General features: G+C 45.8%; 1 protein-coding gene across 1 annotated transcript in view; it reads right to left on the bottom strand.

The window, feature by feature from the left end:
• Window positions 1-14,297, bottom strand: part of LOC147666181 (trypsin-3-like) — a gene marked incomplete at its 3' end in the record, with an annotated part of 44,994 nt that extends 30,697 nt beyond the window's left edge. Inside the window, exons 1-2 of the mRNA XM_086949247.1 lie at window positions 14,255-14,297; window positions 13,011-13,200 (exon numbers count right to left, since the gene is read on the bottom strand). Of these exons, the coding sequence (XP_086805373.1) occupies window positions 13,011-13,200; window positions 14,255-14,297 (233 nt within the window). The remainder of the gene's footprint in view (window positions 1-13,010; window positions 13,201-14,254) is intronic.
• Window positions 14,298-18,843: the final 4,546 nt, after the last annotated feature.

The following is an 18,843-nucleotide window of genomic DNA, read 5'->3' as shown; positions in this document are numbered from 1 at the left end:
TCCCAAGACTAAACCCGATGAAGGAGTCAACTCACAGTCCGATGAAGGACTGAACTCCCAAGACTGAACCAGATGAAGGAGTCAACTCACAGTCCGATTAAGGCCTGCACTTTTAAGAGTCAACCCAATGAAGGAATCAACACACAGTCCAGTGAAGGACTGAACTCCCAAGAGTGAACCAGATAAAAGACTCAACTCACAGTCCAGTAAAGGACTGAACTCCCAAGAGTGAACCCAATGAGATTTAGAAATTTTTGGCACAGGAAGAGGCGCTCATTTAAGCCTCTTACACCAAACACCTAGGAAAGTCCGATGAAGGACTGACGTCTCAAGGCTTAGCATACATACACTTACACACCCACTCATACAGTCATGTAGCCACTCACACACTGAGTCAGTCACCCATACAGCTACTCGCTCACCTATACATTCACTCAGAGAGTCACTCACTCACCCATACAGTTACTCACATACCCACTCACTTACTCAAACAGATACTGACACATGTGGAGAAGTGTGGCTCAGTGGTTAGAGGCGGCAGACCCGGAAGCTGAGATCGGCCGTGGACCAGGGTTCGATTCCCCGCCTCGGCCTCAAAAATTCCACGGAGTCGACAATTCTCGCTCTGGTGCCTACTCGACTCACGGGGTCACACTCTGCGACTCTGGGCAATAGCTTGCTTAATCTCCACTACGGCCCCTCGCGGCGGGATGCCTGGCTTTCACCTTGTGGATACCCGGCCGGGATATCTCACAGGGGAATACCAGGACAGGTTCCCTAAGCAAGCGCCTTGGGACCCCTGGGTTAAAGTGCGCTATATAAATCGAAACACATTTACATGTACTCACTCACCTACACAGTCACTGGCACACACACACGCCCATACAACCACTCACACACCCACTCATTCACCCATAAACCACTTATGTACCCACTCACCCATAAAGCCACTCACATACCCAATCACTCACATATATAGCATCTCACATACCCACTCACCCATGCACCACCGACACACTCACTCATCCCTCACAGCCACACAAACAGTACTCACTCACCCATACAGCTACTCGTACACCAATAGAGCCACTCACTCTCCCATACAACCACTCACACACGAGAGAGCCACTTAGACACTCACACATAGATACACATAGGGCCTGATTCACAGAACTAATTTAAGACAAAATCCTAAACTTACTACTTTTGGTATTCACAGAAGGCATTTAGTAGTAGTAAAGTTAGGATTGTGTCTTAAGTTGGACTTAAGTCAAACTTAAGACAAACTTAAGACAGACCTAAGACAGACCTAAGACAGACTTAAGACAGACTTAAGTTAAGATTTTGTCTTAAGTTTGTCTTAAGTCCGTCTTAAGTCCGTCTTAAGTCTGTCTTAAGTCTGTCTTAAGTTTGTCTTAAGTCTGTCTTAAGTCTGTCTTAGTTGAGTCTTAAGTCTGTCTTAAGTTTGTCTTAAGTCAAACTTAAGACAAAATCCTAGCTTTATTACTACTAAATGCCTTCTGTGAATACCAAAAGTAGTAAGTTTAGGATTTTGTCTTAAGTTAGTTCTGTGAATTGGACCCTCAGTCACACAGCCGCTTACATATTACGTGTTAAAAATAGTTTCACTCATTAGTAGTACACAAATCATACTTATTTAATTTTTGTAGTATCTTAGTACATACCTTTAACACTCAGAAACATTTAGGAAATACTCACTATATGATGTAATCAGTGATGTATTTTGAGATGTCATCAGTGATGTCATCAATGATGTCACTGACCTTGTCATGAGTGATGTAATGAGTGATGTAATATGTGAGGTCATAAGCAGCGCATTGCGGGGGCTTCAGTTGTAATTAGTCTAACCTAACTATAACGGCTAAAATTTGAAGGTTTTATATAAGTGAAATCTCAGCCTAACTTTACCATCCCTGTAACCTATGGTTTTTTAATGAATTTTCATATTTTTTAAATTCTGATTCCTATCTATAACATCCCTGTGACAATTGCTTTATTCAGTGAATATTTATATATATATATATATGTGTCACTGACCATGTCATGATTGTTGTAATAGGTGACGTCATCAGCAGTGCATTGCGGGTGCACAAGTTATAGTTAGCTGAACTAACTATAACGAGGAATTTTCTATGGGTTTTTTCAAGAGAAATGTCCAACTAACTATAACGTCCCTAAAACCTATGTTTTTTCAGTGAATTTCTAATGTTTTTAAAATGCTGTTTTCTAACTATAACATGCCTGAAACCTATGTTTTTTTCAGTGAATGTCAAATGTTTTTTAAATGGTAATTTCTAACTATAACGTCCCTGAAAGCTATGGTTTTTTCAGTGAATTTCAAAGGTTTTTTACATGCTAATTGTTAACTATAACATACCAGTTGCGTTTCCAGAGTGGTGGAGAAAGGTGAGCGTGGCCTCCGAAACACCTCTTAGCAATCCCACTGTGTGATATTTACTGGAGGTAACAGGAGGAGTAGTTAGCCCCAACGTCAACCTAGGTGGCCAACTATCCCTTTTATTATCACCAGTAAGTCCCACACAGCAGGATTGCTAACTTCTTATATCAGGCCCAGCCCACTCCCTGCCCCACTGTGCAAAGGTGCCCCCTAGCACGTTGTAAGTTGGGCGATTAAGTCCCCTTGAACCCAGAGGGTCCCTGGGGGCCAACTAGCCCTCCAGGTACCTCCAAGAAGCGGCACGGAGCTGCTTTGCAGAGAGGTGGTCCAAGGCCAAGACCCTTTTTACACCTCTACGCAACGCAGCTCATGGGTGCTTACTGGAGGTACCTGGTGGGCTAGTTGGACCCAAGGGACCCTCAGGTTTCAAGGGGACTTAATCGCCAACTTACATCATGCCAGAGGGCCCGTTTGCACAGTGGTGAAGGGAGGGAGTAGGGCCTGATGTGATAAGTGTGCAAACGCGGCCTGTGGCACGTTTTAAGTTTAGGGATTAAGTCCCCTTGAATCCTGAGGGTCCCTGGGGGCCAACTAGCCCACCAGGAACCTTTAGTAAGCGCCACAGGGCCTCATTGCAGAGAGGTGTCTGAGGCCAAGCCCCTTTTTACACCTCCCTGCAAAGCAACTCTGTGGCGCTAACTGGAGGTACCAGGTAGGCTAGTTGGCCCCCAGGGACCCTCAGGATTCAAGGGGACTTAATCCCTCAACTTAAAACGTGCCACAGGGCCCCCCCACCCATTTTATCACAGAGGTGGCATTCCCCGGAGCTGCAGGGGACCCCATCAGCCCCTGCTATTATTGATTTGGCAATGCCTCCAGGACCTGGCCCACCCGGGGGCCTAATATAAATGCAGCGCGGGATCCCGCACTTTATTTTTTATAATTTCGGTAGGATTCGTGACCCCAACACGATTTCTGCCGAATTTATTTAAAAAAAAGATTTTTGGGGTCCTGGTGGTCCTTGTGGGACCCCCTGGGCGGGCCTAGGGGGTCAGTGTGTTTCTACCCTGCTCCCTTTTCTTGTTTTTAAACATTTTTTGCACTGTTTTCTTGTGACTCAGTTCTACCGAGTCACAAGATGGCTGCCAATGCTTCCTGGTTTGAAGTGTTGCAGCCAATCACAGTGAAGCTCGTGCTCGGGAGGGTTCGCAAACCCACCTCTGCCATAGATGTTGAAACTTTTATTTTTCAAATATTTCAGGAACTACTGAACGCATTTACACCATTTAACAATAAGGACTCTTTATGAACCAAGGGCTACCTTTTTGCCAAATTTGGAGTAATTCTGTTCAGCAGTTCAGGCTGTAGCCGTGTCTAAAGTTTGATATGGAAAATAACATGGGGAAAACGCTTTTTTTCTGAGCCCCTGCTTGACGAACCACCCCAAAACGTTCAAGACAGGAGCTGATCAGAGTCCCCACAAGGTGTGAAAATTTCACGAAGATTCGTCTACCGGCCCGAAAGTTATTGGGAAAACAAAAAATGCTTTTCCTATGGAAACTAGGTCTACACTATAACTACCTACTGGCGACCGCCAGTAGGTAATATATATATATATATAAATATATATATATAATAATATAAACAAATAAATAAGATATATAACTGAGACAATAAATTTAAGATTATTATTTTAAATCCCCAAAAAGCACATTTACTAAAAATACTATAAAGAGAAGAGAAAGTGCTGGACTTCGAAAAGATTACATTTACTATTGTCACTCCAGTCTGTGCAACAGCAGGGAAATTGTTGGATTTTAGAGGATTTAAATTTACTATTCCTACTCGAGTCTATGCGTCAGTAAGAAAAGAGTTGGTGCCTTATCTGCAAGAAAATAATGCAGCGTGTCACTGCAAGCTGTTTTGCAGCGCCGTGCTGCATCATTTTCAAAGCATAGGGTGAGTTGTATTAAGATTAATATACAACGCATTCCTGTGCTTTCCCCGACACTGGCGCACCATGGCTGCTGTGTGCCAGCACAGGCAGCCTTGCGTCATTTTACAAGGGGGCCTGCACTGCAGGTATGATTGTTATTGTGCAGGAAGGGAGAGCTTCCTGCACAAAAGCAATGGTTAATGTGTGAAAGGGACTCATAGTTACAATGCCATGGAAACTCACGCAGGGCGTAAATATGGACACGGCCATTGCGCCACCAGCGCCTCAAAAATATTGGCGCACTAATGACTTAATGGGATCTTAACTAAGGACTGTGTGGAGGTAAAAGCTACTATTCCCCCTTTAGTCTGTGCAACAGTATGGAAAGTGTTTGACTTTAGAGGGTTAAGAGTTACTCTTCCCACTCCAGTCTGTGTTAAACACATGAGATAGTTGAATAACCCTAATAATTTATTTTAAAAAATCTTAATATAAACAATATTAATTTACATACAAATATATACTGTCCAAAATCGGGTTCGGGGGACAATTTTTGAGGTGCATACAAGCATTGGGGGGTTGGCATCCTCAGATTTTTTGATCCAGCGAGGAACCCGCCAGGGCTGCCCTTTTAACTCCTCTTTTATTTGCTCTCTCACTAGAACCTTTTTTGTTTGCCCTTCAATCACAAACTCAGATTACACCATTTAGATCAGGACTACAAGAACTAAAAATAACTGCATATGCAGACGATATTGCGGTCCATACAGAAGACATAGTGGAGGCATTAAAGGGAATAGTATCAGAGGCCGAGAAATATGGGAAAGTGGCGGGATATAAACTAAATCTACAAAAAACACAGATAATAGCCAATTATACTCCGACTGTGATTGTACCTGAGATTTGCCATACTGCTACATATCTTGGGGTTAAAATAACGGCTAAACTACAAGAAATTAATAATATAAACTATAACGAATTAACTAAATCTACCAGCCTACTACTAAAAAAATGGCATAGACTACCTTTAAACTTGATCGGTAGAATTAATCTGATCAAGATGAAGGTATTGCCCAAATATGTGTATCTTTTAAGATCTATACCACTCGCGCTAAATAATCAATTTTTTAAGAAACTTGATGGCATATTGAGTAGCTTTATTTGGGGGTACAAAAAAGCAAGAAGATCATTGAAATATATGAAAAATAATACGAATGAAGGAGGGCTCAATTTTCCAGACTTTAAACTATATTTTTGGTCCGCTTTTTTTATTCAATCAATCAATCAATCAGTGACACTTATATAGCGCGCTACATACCCGTAGGGTCTCAAGGCGCTGGGGGGGGGGGGGGGGGCGCTACTGCTCGAACAGCCAGGTCTTCAGCTTCTTCCTGAAGGAGAGGTGGTCTTGGGTCAGGCGTAGGTCGGTCGGGAGGGAGTTCCAGGTCTTGGCGGCCAGGTAGGAGAAGGACCTTCCTCCCGTAGTCGCTCTTCGGATGCGGGGGACGGCGGCGAGGGCGTGGTTGGCTGATCGGAGGTGGCGTTTGGGAGCGTAGTAGTTGATTCGGCTGTTGAGGTAGCTCGGGCCTTGGTCGTGTAGGGCTTTGTGTGCGTGGGTGAGGAGGCGGAAGGTGATTCTTTTGTTTACGGGGAGCCAGTGAAGGTCTCTCAGATGTCCGGTGATGTGGCTGGTTCGTGGGATGTCGAGGATGAGTCTGGCTGAGGCGTTCTGGATCCGCTGGAGTCTCTTCTGGAGCTTGGCGGTGGTACCGGCGTAGAGGGCGTTGCCGTAGTCCAGTCGGCTGGTGACGAGGGCCTGGGTGACGGTCTTCCTGGTCTCGGTGGGGATCCACCGGAAGATCTTCCGTAGCATGCGTAGGATGTTGAAGCACGCCGAGGAGACGTTGTTGACTTGCCTGGTCATGGAGAGGGAGGAGTCCAGGATGAAGCCCAGGTTGCGTGCATGGTCTGTCGGTTTGGGTGCGGTGCCCAGGGCGGGAGGCCACCAGGAGTCGTCCCAGGCAGAGGGTGAAGAGCCCAGGATGAGGACCTCCGTCTTGTCAGAGTTCAGTTTCAGGCGGCTGGTCGTCATCCACTCGGCTACCTCTTTCATCCCTTCGTGCAGGTTGGCTCTGGCGGAGGCGGGGTCGTTGGTCAGGGAGAGGATCAGCTGGGTGTCGTCGGCGTAGGAGATTATGCTGAGGTTGTGTTTGCGTACGATGGCCGCGAGGGGGCTCATGTAGACGTTGAAGAGGGTGGGGCTCAGAGATGACCCTTGAGGGACGCCGCAGATGACTTCGGTGGCCTCTGACTTGTACGGTGGTAGGCGGACTCTCTGTGTTCTTCCGTCGAGGAAGGAGATGATCCATTCCAGCGCCTTGTCCTGGATTCCGATGTTGCTGAGGCGCTGTACTAGGGTGCGGTGGCAGACAGTGTCGAATGCCGCGGAGAGGTCTAGGAGGATGAGGGCCGCTGTTTCTCCATTGTCCATCAGGGCTCGGATGTCATCGGTGGCGGCGATGAGGGCGGTCTCGGTGCTGTGATTGGCTCGGAAGCCGGACTGTGAGGGGTCGAGGGATCTGTTCGTCTTGAGGAAGGCGGCCATCTGTTTGTTGACGGTCTTCTCGATGACTTTGGCTGGAAACGGGAGGAGCGAGATGGGGCGGTAGTTCTTGAGTTCGGTGGGGTCCGCTGTTGGTTTCTTGAGTAGAGCGCTGAGTTCGGCGTGTTTCCAGCTCTCAGGGAAGGTGGCGGTGTCGAAGGAGGTGTTGATGATGTCCCGCAGGTGGGGTGCGATGACAGCATCGGCCTTGTTGAAGACGTGGTGAGGGCAGGGGTCGGTCGGTGATCTGGAGTGGATGGAGTTCATTGTGCGGATGGTGTCTTCGGTGCTGATCGGGGTCCAGGCGTGGAGGGTGGTGGTGGGGGGTGGTTGTTCGGTCATGGTGTGCGTTGGTTGGTTGTTGAAGCTGTTGTGTATGTCCGCGATCTTGTTGTGGAAGTATGAAGCGAGGGAGTTGCAGAGGTCTTGCGATGGGGTGATGTCGTTGTTTCCTGCGCTGGGGTTGGAAAGCTCTTTCACGATGTTGAAGAGCTCCTTGCAGTTGTGTGCGTTGTTGTCCAACCGGTCCTTGAATGCTGTTTTCTTGGCGGCGCGGATCAGCTGGTGGTGCTCCCGGGTGGCAAGCTTGAGGGAGGTCCTGTTGTCCGGTGTAGGTTCCCTTCTCCAGATTTTCTTGAGGGCTCGGCAGTTCTTCTTGGAGCTCTTGAGTTCGTCGGTGAACCACGGGGCTTTCTTGCTGCCGGGTCTGCTGGGCGGGGTCCTCAGCGGGGCGAGCTCGTCCGCGCAGATGCTGATCCACTTCGTGAGGTTGATGGCGACCTGGCTGGGGTTCGCTGAGCTGGCAGGAGGGTGCTGGCTCAGGGAGGTGGTGAGCTGGTCTGCTGTGATCTTGTTCCAGCTTCTGCGGGCGGCCTGTTGCTGGTGGTGGTGGGTCGTCGTTCTCTTGAAGGTGAAGTGGACGCAGCTGTGGTCCGTCCATTGAAGCTCTGTGGCGTGGCTGAAGTCGATGTCTGTGCTGGAGGAGAAGACTGCGTCCAGTGTTTGTCCGGCGAGGTGGGTGGGGGTGGACACCAGTTGCTTGAGTCCAAGATTGGCGAGGTTGTCGAGCAGGGTGCTGGTGTTGCGGTCGTTGTTGTTCTCCAGATGGAAGTTGAGGTCCCCCAGGAGGATGTAGTCAGCGGAGGGGAGGGCATGCGGGCTGACGAAGTCGGCGATGTCCTCGCTGAATTGTGTGCGTGGTCCAGGGGGTCGGTAGATCAGGGTGCCTCTGAGGGTGGTGTTCGGGTTGGTGTGGATCTGGAAATGCAGGTGTTCGGCGGTGGTCAAGGTGTTGTCGGTGCTGGTCGTGAGACGGATGGTGTTCCTGTGGATGATGGCGATGCCTCCTCCCATCTGGTTGGCGTTGCGGTCCCTCCGGACGATCTTGTAGCCCTCTGGGATAGCTATGGCGATGTCGGGAGCTGAAGAGGCGTTCATCCAGGTCTCCGTGAGGAAGGCAACGTCAGGGGCTGTGGCGTCTAGAAGGTTCCAGAGTTCGATGGCGTGTCTGTGGACGGAGCGGGTGTTGAGTAGAATGCACTTGAGGTGGGTGCTGCTGGCGTTCGACTTGGCGGGTGCGAGGCAGGTCCGGATGCAGGTGAATTTGCAGGCGTGGCAGCTGAAAGGTCCGTGGGTGCGTCATGGAGTGGCTTGATGGCAATCTGGGAGTCGGCCGGTGTTGAGTGCGATGAGGGTGGTGGCGGAGTACGTCAGGCGGGTCGGTTGGGGTCCTCGGGGGCCAGGGGTCCTGGCGCTGGTCGCGATCCGGTCGCGGACGGGCGCAGACGGGCTTACCTTTGGCGCGCCTTCGGCGCACAATCGGCGCGCCCGCTGCGCGTTCGCACGGTCGCCATTTAAGGCGAAGTGCGCGGGTGGGCAGAGCAGCTGGGAGGCGGGAGCGGGGAGGGAACAGAAGAGAAAAGGGGCGGGGAAAATGGCTGTGGCGGGAAGCGGGGAGGGAGAGCGGAGGGCGGCGAGGTAGGCGGGCAAACAGGAAGGAAACTGAACACGGCACAGAGGGTGAATTAAGTTAAACAGGCACAAATGGAGGGCAAAATAAAAGGCAACACAGGAAGGAAAACGATGTTACGGCACAAAAAAGTACAGGCACAAATGACGGGCAAAACAAGGGAAAAAAACAGCTAAATAGACGATCAGACGGCACAAAAGAAACAAGCACAAATTTAGGGCAAAACAACTGGCGAAAACCAGAGAGGCTCTCTACTTAATGAAGAAAGGACTTTGTTCTTCCACTCTTTTATGTTAAAATCTGAATCGAATATGTTTCTGTTTAGAACTAACGACCCTAATTACTATAAAAGGGTCAAATTTAAGACCGCAAGAGACATAATAAAGATCTGGGGCAATATACTTTTATTCTGCAATACTAGCTTTTTTCACTCGAAACTTCCACTATGGGGCAACCCAGGACTTCCAAGCATATTTAACGATAATACTACACGCGGCTGGCTTAGATCAGGTGTAGTTGTTTTAGGGGACCTATATGGCACACAAGGATTTCTGGAATATAACACTCTGAAAATACTATACGATCTGCCTGAAAACATGAGGTACAAATATATACAAATTCCAGATTATTTGATTAATAAAAAACACATTTTGGAGGCTACTGAATGTGACATATGGACTTGTCTATATTCACTAAAAAATAAATCTGTAATAAGCGAAGCATATAGATCTCTCAACAACTATAAATCAAACGACTGTATCACACTGGCCGGCAAATGGGGAAGAATACTGGGCACAAACATAACATCTAAACAGATAGAGAGTTCTCTGACAAACATCAACAAACGAGTACGATCATCTAGCTTAAGACTTCAACAGTTTAGAACAACCTGTATGCTATATTATACCCCGGAAAGAATTTCTAAATGGTCATCTAACAACACCCACAGTGACCGCACAAAATGTCCTAAATGTCTTACAGAAGCAGCTGACTTGGTTCATATGTTATTCTCGTGCCCCAATCTCAGGACCTTTTGGTGTGAAATTGAAAATGTCCTGAAAATAAAACAGACTCAGTTACCCACGTTAACGGCCACTTTGGTTTTATTAGACACTTACCCTGTCTCCTTTCCACAGGCTGCTCTGGCCACGATACTTATGTCTTGTGCCAAGCTAACTCTGGCTAGAGCTTGGACCAGCTCAGAAACACCTAAGGTTTGGGACTGGTGGGCATTGGTAACCGAGATACATTCTATGGAATTAGCTTTAGCAAATATTAGAGGTATTCGTTCTTTGAAAAAATATTTAAAAAATTGGGGAACGTTTATAGAGCGATAATGATATATTTTGATTTTTCTCTGGATTTAGTGGAAACATTACTATGAATTGATGTTGGATAAAACTTTGTATCACTGCTAAAAAGAAATTGTTATAACTTTTTTTTATTCTTTCAGGTGGCTTAGCCTCCCTTTTTCTTCTTCTCTCCTTTTTTCCTTTTCATAATAACTTCTGACTTACCTGCTTTATTATATGCTTTACATGATTCATATATGTTAAACTTAGGTATTTATGTTTTATGTACTTTTGCCTCGTCAGCCTGTTTACAAAAAATAATATATATATATATATATATATATATATATATATATATATATATTAAAAAATGAAAAATAATTAAACAAATTACATAAATATTTAACAACAAAATAATTATCATTTAATTATTAATTAAGTTCATACCCTATACCACGACAAACCCAGCAGCACACACCTAAAATATTACTAAAACACATCCATATTAACACAATTTACATAATTACATTATGAATATTAAATGAAATAATTAACTGATTATTAATTGGTAGTTAATTATTTCTTATTAAACTTTTCACTCTATACCCTTACAAACCTATCAATATGACATAATGTACAAAATTTATATCAATTGATATCGCCTTGAGACCCTTGCGGGTGAGTAGCGCGCTCTATAAATGTCCTGATTGATTGACTGAATCACAAACGTAAGTTATCAATGAATTCATAATTAATTATTACTTAGTTAAATTCCCACCTTATTCCCCCTACAGGCCCAATAACCTGCTACAACACTATAAATGACTTTTATCAATTAAATTAAAAAATCTAAATCATTAAAATTACAAACTTAATTTAAAAAAATGTAAACAATTATACAAACAACACATAAAATTAATATATCATAAAACACATTAAAATAATTTTAAAAAACTATATTTCTAACAACTTGATTATTAATAAAAATATTAAAAATAACAATATGCTTGACAACAATATTACTTCTCTAACGAAAAGATACTCTTGACAACAACATTTCTGCATCAAGACAATTTTTATATCACAATCTGTTTTCCGATATTAAAAACTCAATATTTTGACCGAATACCATGCTACACACTCGTAATTTGATCAAGCCTTCAGTTACAAGAGAGGGTAAACCGATACCCTTCTCAAAAGGAACGGGTAAGAAATTTTTTACTGTTACTCGCCTTTACAAGGCAGAGATCACATGTCTTGACAAACAAGATGAGTACGTCATGGATGGAAGTTTTCCAGAAAGTTTTTCAGAAACAACACATTACTCACCTGAAGTCCACCATTCCGAATCTAACCACTGGTGTGGGGGCAAAGAGAAGGTCTGGTACAACTCACATCCTTCCTAAATTCATTGTGCATCTCACAACAAGGGTTCTGTTCTGCAGTGAGCGTTCCTGACAACATCTTCGGGTGCCTGAACCTACAGAGATCACCATCGCCTCTTAGCTTTATGTCCTTAGTCTCTCTTGTCTTTATGTCCTCAGACCCCACCTGGATTTATGTCCTCAGCCCCCGCTTGGCTTTATGTCCTCAGCCCCCACTTGACTTTATGTCCTCAGCCCCCACTTGACTGTATGTCCTCAGCTTCCACTTGACTTTATGTCCTCAGCACCCACTTGGCTTTATGTCCTCAGCCACCTCTTGGCTTTATGTCTTCAGTCCCCGCTTGACTTTATGTCTTCAGCCCCCTCTTGGCTTTATGTCCTCAGCCCCCGCTTGACTTTATGTCCTCAGCCCCCTCTTGGCTTTATGTCCTCAGAACCCGCTTGTCTTTATGTCCTCAGCCCCCTCTTGTCTTTATGTCCTCAGACCCCTCCTGGCGTTATGTGCTCGCTCCCTCTTGGCTTTATGTCTTTGCTCCCTCTTGTCTTTATGTGCTCAGCTTCCTCTTGGCTTTATGTCCTCAGCTCCCTCTTGGCTTTATGTCCTCAGCTCCCTCTTGGCTTTATGTTCTTTCTCTCTCTTGGCTTTATGTTCTCAGCCCCCTCTTGGTGTTATGTCGTCAGCTACCCTCTTGTCTTTATGTCCTCAGTATCTCTTGTCTATGTCCTCAGTCTCTCTTGTCTTTATGTCCTCAGTCTCTCTTGTCTTTATGTCCTCAGTCTCTCTTGTCTTTATGTCCTCAGTCCTTCTTGACTTTATGTCCTCAGCCCCCACTTGACTTTATGTCCTCAGCTCCTACTTGGCTTTATGTCCTCAGCCCCCTCTGGGCTTTATGTCCTCAGAACCCTCTTGCTTTTATGTCCTCAGCCCCCTCTTGCCTTTATGTTCTCAGCCCCGTCTTGACTTTATGTCCTTAACTCACGCTTGGCTTTATGTCCTCAGCCCCCTCTTGCCTTTATGTCCTCAGCCCCCACTTGACTTTATGGCCTCAGCCACCTCTTGGCTTTATGTCCCCAGCCCCCTCTTGCCTTTATGTCCTCAGCCCCCTCTTGGCTTTATGTCCTCAGCCCCCTCTTGTCTTTATGTCCTCAGCCCCCACTTGACTTTATGCCCTCAGCCCCTCTTGACTTTATGTCCTCAGGCCCCACTTGACTTTATGTCCTCAGCCCCCACTTGACGTTATGTCCTCAGCCCCTGTTGACTTTATGTCCTCGCTCCTGCTTGACTTTATGCCCTCAGCCCCCTTCTGGCTGTATGTCCTCAGCCCCCTCTTGTCTTTATGTCCTCAGGCCCTTCTTATCTTTATGTCTTCACCCCTCTTGGATTAAACTAGGGAGGGATTTACTTACGGTGCGTAGCAATGAGCTGCAGATATGATCCAGTACTCGCTGATGAGAGACCCCCCGCACCAGCGGTTCCCACTGGTAGTGAAGTAGACCTGCCAGGGCTGGGAGTGTGGTTTGCATTCGTAGCCCCCAATAATCTTATCATCGTCTTCCAATGGTGCGGCCGCTGCAAGAAGAAAGCACTGGTTAGTGTCTGAGATAACAGGATGAGTATCACAGGGTAGAGAGGCACAGGGTGTCTGGGAACCTGCAGTCCGAGAGCCCACCTTCAGCTGTCTAAGAACCCCCTTGACAGCTTGGGGTACCTGAGAATCTAATTACAGCTCGGGTGTCTGAGAACCCACCTTTAGCGCTCGGTGTCTGAGAACCCCCTCTACAGCTTGGGGTGCCAGAGAACCCCCCCCCCTACAGCTTGGGGAGTCTGGGAACCCACCTACAGCTCAAGGTGTCTGAGAACCTACATACTTCTCAGGGTGTATGAGAAGACCCCTATAGCTTGGGATGTCTGGGTATCCAAATACAGGTCAAGGTGTCTGAGAACCTGAATGCAAGTTGAGGTTTCTGAGAACCCAAGTGTACCTCAGGTGTGTGAAAAACCACCTACACTTCTGTGTGTCTGAGAACCCACCTACAGCTTGGGGTGCCTGAGAACCCCACTGCAGCCAATGATATCGGAGAACCTAGCTACAGCTCAGGTTGTCTGAGAACCCACATACATCTCTGTGTGCATGAGAACCCATGTATAGTTCTGTGGTTCTGAGAACTCACCTATAGCTAGACGTGTCTGAAACCTCACTTACAGCTCTCTGTTTCTGAGAATCCACCTACAGCTTGAAGTGTTTGAGAACCCACCTACAGCTCACGGTGTCTGGCAACACACTTACAGCTCGGGTGTCTGAGAACCCACATTCAGCTTGGGGTGTCTTACAACCCACCTACAGCTTTGGGTGTCTGAGAACCCGTCTAGAGCTTAGTGTGTCTGAGAACCCACCTACTGCTCAGTGTGTTTGAGAACCCACATGCATTCCAGGGTGTCTGAGAACCCAGCTACAGCTCGGTGTGTATGAGAACCCACCTACAACTCGAGGTGTCCAAAAACCTATATACAGCTCGGGGTGCCTGAGAACACACCTGCAGCTCGGGTTGTCTGAGAACACACCTGCAGCTTGAGGTGTCTGAAAACCCACCTAGAGCTCGGGGTGTCTGAGAACACACCTGCAGCTCGGGGTGTCGGACAACCCACCTACAGCTCAGGAGTGTATGAACCCCACTTACAGCTTGGGGAGTCATGTAACCTACTTACAGCTCTGCGCGTCTGAAAACCCAAATACAGTTCAAGGTTTCTGAGAAACCATCTGTACCTCAGGTGTGTGAATAATCACCTACAGCTCAGGGTGTCTGTGAGATGTTGGCCTGGTATATTCTGTCCACTAGTGATAGTGGGCACCTTGCACAGGTCCAAACAACGCCTTAGAGGTGATAGGTTAAAGACAACCTTATTTGAAAGCTATCCTAGTGGTAGCTGTGGAGAGCAGCCTTGAAGCTAAGTCTTGGAGGACTGTAAAGCAGCTTGTTTTACCAGTCTATAACCTCGTGAATGTCTAAATGAAAGGAAAACCACACCAGGTATATATAGAAAATATAGTCACTGAAAAAAACACAGGTTTCAGGCACGTTATAGTTAGAAATTAGCATTTAACAAACCTTAGAAATTCACAGAAAAAAACATAGGTTTTAGGGAAAGTTCTAGTTAGTTGGACATTTCACTCGTACAAAACCAGAGAAATTCCCCCTTTATAGTTAGTTCAGCTAACTATAACTCGCGCCCCAGCAATGCTCTGCTGATGACATCACATATGACATCACTCATGACATGGTCAGTGACATCACTGATGACATCAGTGATGTCATCTCAAATAATATCACTGATGACATCATCCAGTGACTGCGTTTTTGTAAAGTTTAAATCTGTTTAATATATCTAGGAAAAGATGTATTGAAGAATGAGTTGGTGTATAAGTGTCTGAATGGATGATTTAGTAGGTGTGTGACTGACTCTATAAGTGAGTGATGAAACGTATCTTAATGAATGCATGGGTTAGTGAGTAAACTGTGTGAATGTCTGTATCCGTCTGGATGTTGGTGTGTAAATAGCTGCATGGGTTTGCGAATAGCTACATGAGTGAGTATCTGTATGGGTGCCTGAGTGTCCTTGTGGGTGGGAGGTGTGTGACTCGGAACATAGATGTGTGAGTGGGTGATTCACTGGGTGCATGGTTTCAAGAGTGCATCTGTGATGGGCTGTATGGGTGGGTGAGTCTGTGTATGGGTGTGTTAGTGAGTAAATGTATATCTCAGTAGTACATGTGTGAGTAACTACATATGTGAAAGGCAGTATATATGTGTGTTGGAGTATATATGGCTATAAGTGAGAGTGTGTGATTGTGAGAGTGGCTGTAAGGATGAGTGTGTGCTTGTATCAGTGATTGGATATGAGCATAAGAATGTGCTAGTATTTGTATGAGTGATTGGGCTGGTGTGTGTATAACTGTATAGGTGAGTAAATGGGAGTGTGAATAATTATTTGCATGACTGACTAGGTGTGTGAGTACCTCTATGTATGAGTGACGGTGTGAGAGTGTCTACATACGTGTATGAGTGCATATGATAGTCCTGTACTGAGTGACCGTAAGTATGAGTGATTGTACGGGTGAGTGAGTGGATGTGTGTGTAGACCTAAGGATCAGTGAGTGTGTATGTAGTTATTGGTGTTGGAGTGTCTATGGTTTTGAGAATGGCAGTCTGTGATTTAGAGTGGGAGTATCAAAGGTTATATTAGGGTGTGAGAAGATGCATCAAAATATCACATGGATGATGTCATCAGTGATGTCATTTGAGATGTCATCAGTGATGTCACTGACCATGTCTTGAGTGATGTAATATATAATGTCATCAGCAGAGCATTGCAGGAGCGCGAGTTGAAGTTAGCTGAGTTAACTATAACGGGGGAATTTCACTGGTTTTGTATCAGTGAAATGTCCAACTAACTATAACTTTCACTTTTTTTCAGTGAATTTCTAAGGTCTTCTAAATGCTAATTTCTAACTATAACATGCCTGAAACCTATGGTTTTTTTCAGTGAATTTCTAAGGTTTTTTAAATGCTAGTTTCTAACTACGCCTACAGAGGTAGGACATGTGAAGAAAGAAGAAAGAAAGCACATAAAGAAGCAAAAGAAATGCAGAAAGAAGCAACAGAAGTCCACAAAGACAAAGAAACGTGTAGGAAGAAGCAAGACATGTGCAGAAAAAACCAACAGAGGAGCAGAAAGAGGCCTTGCTGCAAAATCATCCTGTGCCCTCAACTTTTTCAGACGGGTACTGGTGGTAACTGACTCTGACTAACCAGGCCTAGAGCCAGTGCTATGCTAAAAGACACTTACAGCTAGATTCATGAAAGGAAATTGCGCTCGCAAAGGGCCAGATTCTGAGAATCTGGCCCTTTGCGGGCGCAATTATTGCATTTGGGATTCATCATCCCAAATGCAAAAATCGCTATTTGCGAGGAATTGCATTTAAGGAATCTCTATTAGAGATTCCTTAAATGCAATTCATTGACCAATTTTAAATTGCGAATTCGCAATATTTGGCCGCTATTTACCACGAAGTCTGACTTTGTGGTAAATAGTGAAAAAATTGAAAAATGCACTTTAGTGCATTTTTCTCTGTTGCATGTTACACACACACATGTCCTTTGGACATGTGTGTGCGCAACACCTGTGTAAATTTGCATTTCAGGGGTGCTACAGGGTGTCCTTTGGACACCCCTGGCACCCTTGAAATCGCTATCTTATTTGCGATTAGCAAATTGCTAATCGCAAATAAGGAATACTCCCCATTAAGCGTGGGCGGAAAATCCGTTCCGCTCGCGGATTTTGCGGATTTTCGGGAAATCCGCAATCCGCGAGATTTGCGGATTTCCCGCAAAATCCGCAAATTCGCACGCAGCGGATTTTTTTGGCGGCGCGCGGCGTTGGTGATACAATTTTTGCGGCGCGCGGCGTTTATCATCGTTTGCCGAGTTGTTTTTTTCGATAGTTTGCGAGTGCTGCGCCATTTTGGATCTTGCTGCGTGATCCCGCGGGAATTGGCGAGCGCGATTACGTCATCGCGGCTTGCCAGCGATAGTTTGTCAACGCGAGTACGGCGAGATCACGTCTCGCGGTACTTCGCAATTTGCGAGATTTGAGATGCGGCGAGCGAAAATATAAATTTGCAATTCTGCACAAGAAATCCACCAGCAAGCAGCATAAACCTTCTAGAAATGATGATTTTTATGTGAATAACTCCTTAGTTTGACATTTGCCTGCACTTTTTTAGCGAGGAGTCCATTTTGGGGAGGGGGCAGGGGGGTGGGAGGAAGGAAGTGCCCCATAGTCTTCAACTTCCTGTTCCTGTTCAGCAGGCTCCTCCCAGTGCTTTGTCCATCTCCTGGTCACTTTTCATTCGGATGTGGACCTGGAAGGATTACCTTTTGTGGATGCTGCTGGATCTTTGGATTTGAGGCCTTTTTGACTTTCTTTGGATCACTGTTGGATTAGAAATTTTACAAGTAAGTTTGTTTGGGGCATTACAGTTGCTGCAACTAAAATTTTGGGATTTTCGATTTTTGGGCTGTTTTGGGGCCTTTTCCCAGGGGTACTCAGTGGTGGGTGGACTGATTCTTTCTGTGGGTTGTCTTGAATTTAAACATCATGGAGGCCATAGATGAATTGGGATTGTGCTGATTTTTCTGTGTTTTTCGATTTTTTTTTTTTGTAAAATTTTGTGTTTTTCGATTTTTGACCTGTTGTTGGGGCCTTGACCAGGGGTAGTGAGTGGTGCATGGGGCCTAGTCTTTCTGTGGGCTGTCTTGAATTTAAACATCATGGATGGAATGGGATTGTGCTGATTTTGCAGTGTTTTTCGATTTTTGGGGGTGTTCATGGGGAGGGACATGCCATGTGGCTGGTGGCCATTTTGAGTGCAGCTACAGGCACTGGCCATGTGCTGGCAGGCAAGTGGCCATTTTGAATGCAGGCTTTGTTGTTAGGCCTCCAACCATTTTGCCTACTTTTCAACCTTTATTTATGCCAGGGGTAGTGAGTCTTGCATGGGCCTAGTATTTCTGTGGGTTGTCTTGAATTTAAACATCATGGAGGCCATGGATGGAATGGGATTGTGCTGATTTTGCAGTGTTTTTCGATTTTTGGGGGTGTTCATGGGGAGGGACATGCCATGTGGCTGGTGGCCATTTTGAGTGCAGCTACAGGCACTTGCCATGTGCTGGCAGGCAAGTGGCCATTTTGAATGCAGGCTTTGTTGTTAGGCCTCCAACCATTTTGCCTACTTTTCAACCTTTATTTATGCCAGGGGTAGTGAGTCTTGCATGGGCCTAGTATTTCTGTGGGTTGTCTTGAATTTAAACATCATGGAGGCCATGGATGGAATGGGATTGTGCTGATTTTTCTGTGTTTTTCGATTTTTTTTTTTTGTAAAATTTTGTGTTTTTCGATTTTTGACCTGTTGTTGGGGCCTTGACCAGGGGTAGTGAGTGGTGCATGGGGCCTAGTCTTTCTGTGGGCTGTCTTGAATTTAAACATCATGGATGGAATGGGATTGTGCTGATTTTGCAGTGTTTTTCGATTTTTGGGGGTGTTCATGGGGAGGGACATGCCATGTGGCTGGTGGCCATTTTGAGTGCAGCTACAGGCACTTGCCATGTGCTGGCAGGCAAGTGGCCATTTTGAATGCAGGCTTTGTTGTTAGGCCTCCAACCATTTTGCCTACTTTTCAAC

The sequence above is a fragment of the Lissotriton vulgaris genome, unplaced genomic scaffold, assembly GCF_964263255.1.
Source record: "Lissotriton vulgaris unplaced genomic scaffold, aLisVul1.2 SCAFFOLD_848, whole genome shotgun sequence".
Taxonomy (NCBI): Eukaryota; Metazoa; Chordata; class Amphibia; order Caudata; family Salamandridae; genus Lissotriton; species Lissotriton vulgaris.
The sequence above is the reverse complement of the archived record's forward strand: the minus strand, read 5'-3'. Positions and strand labels throughout refer to the sequence as shown.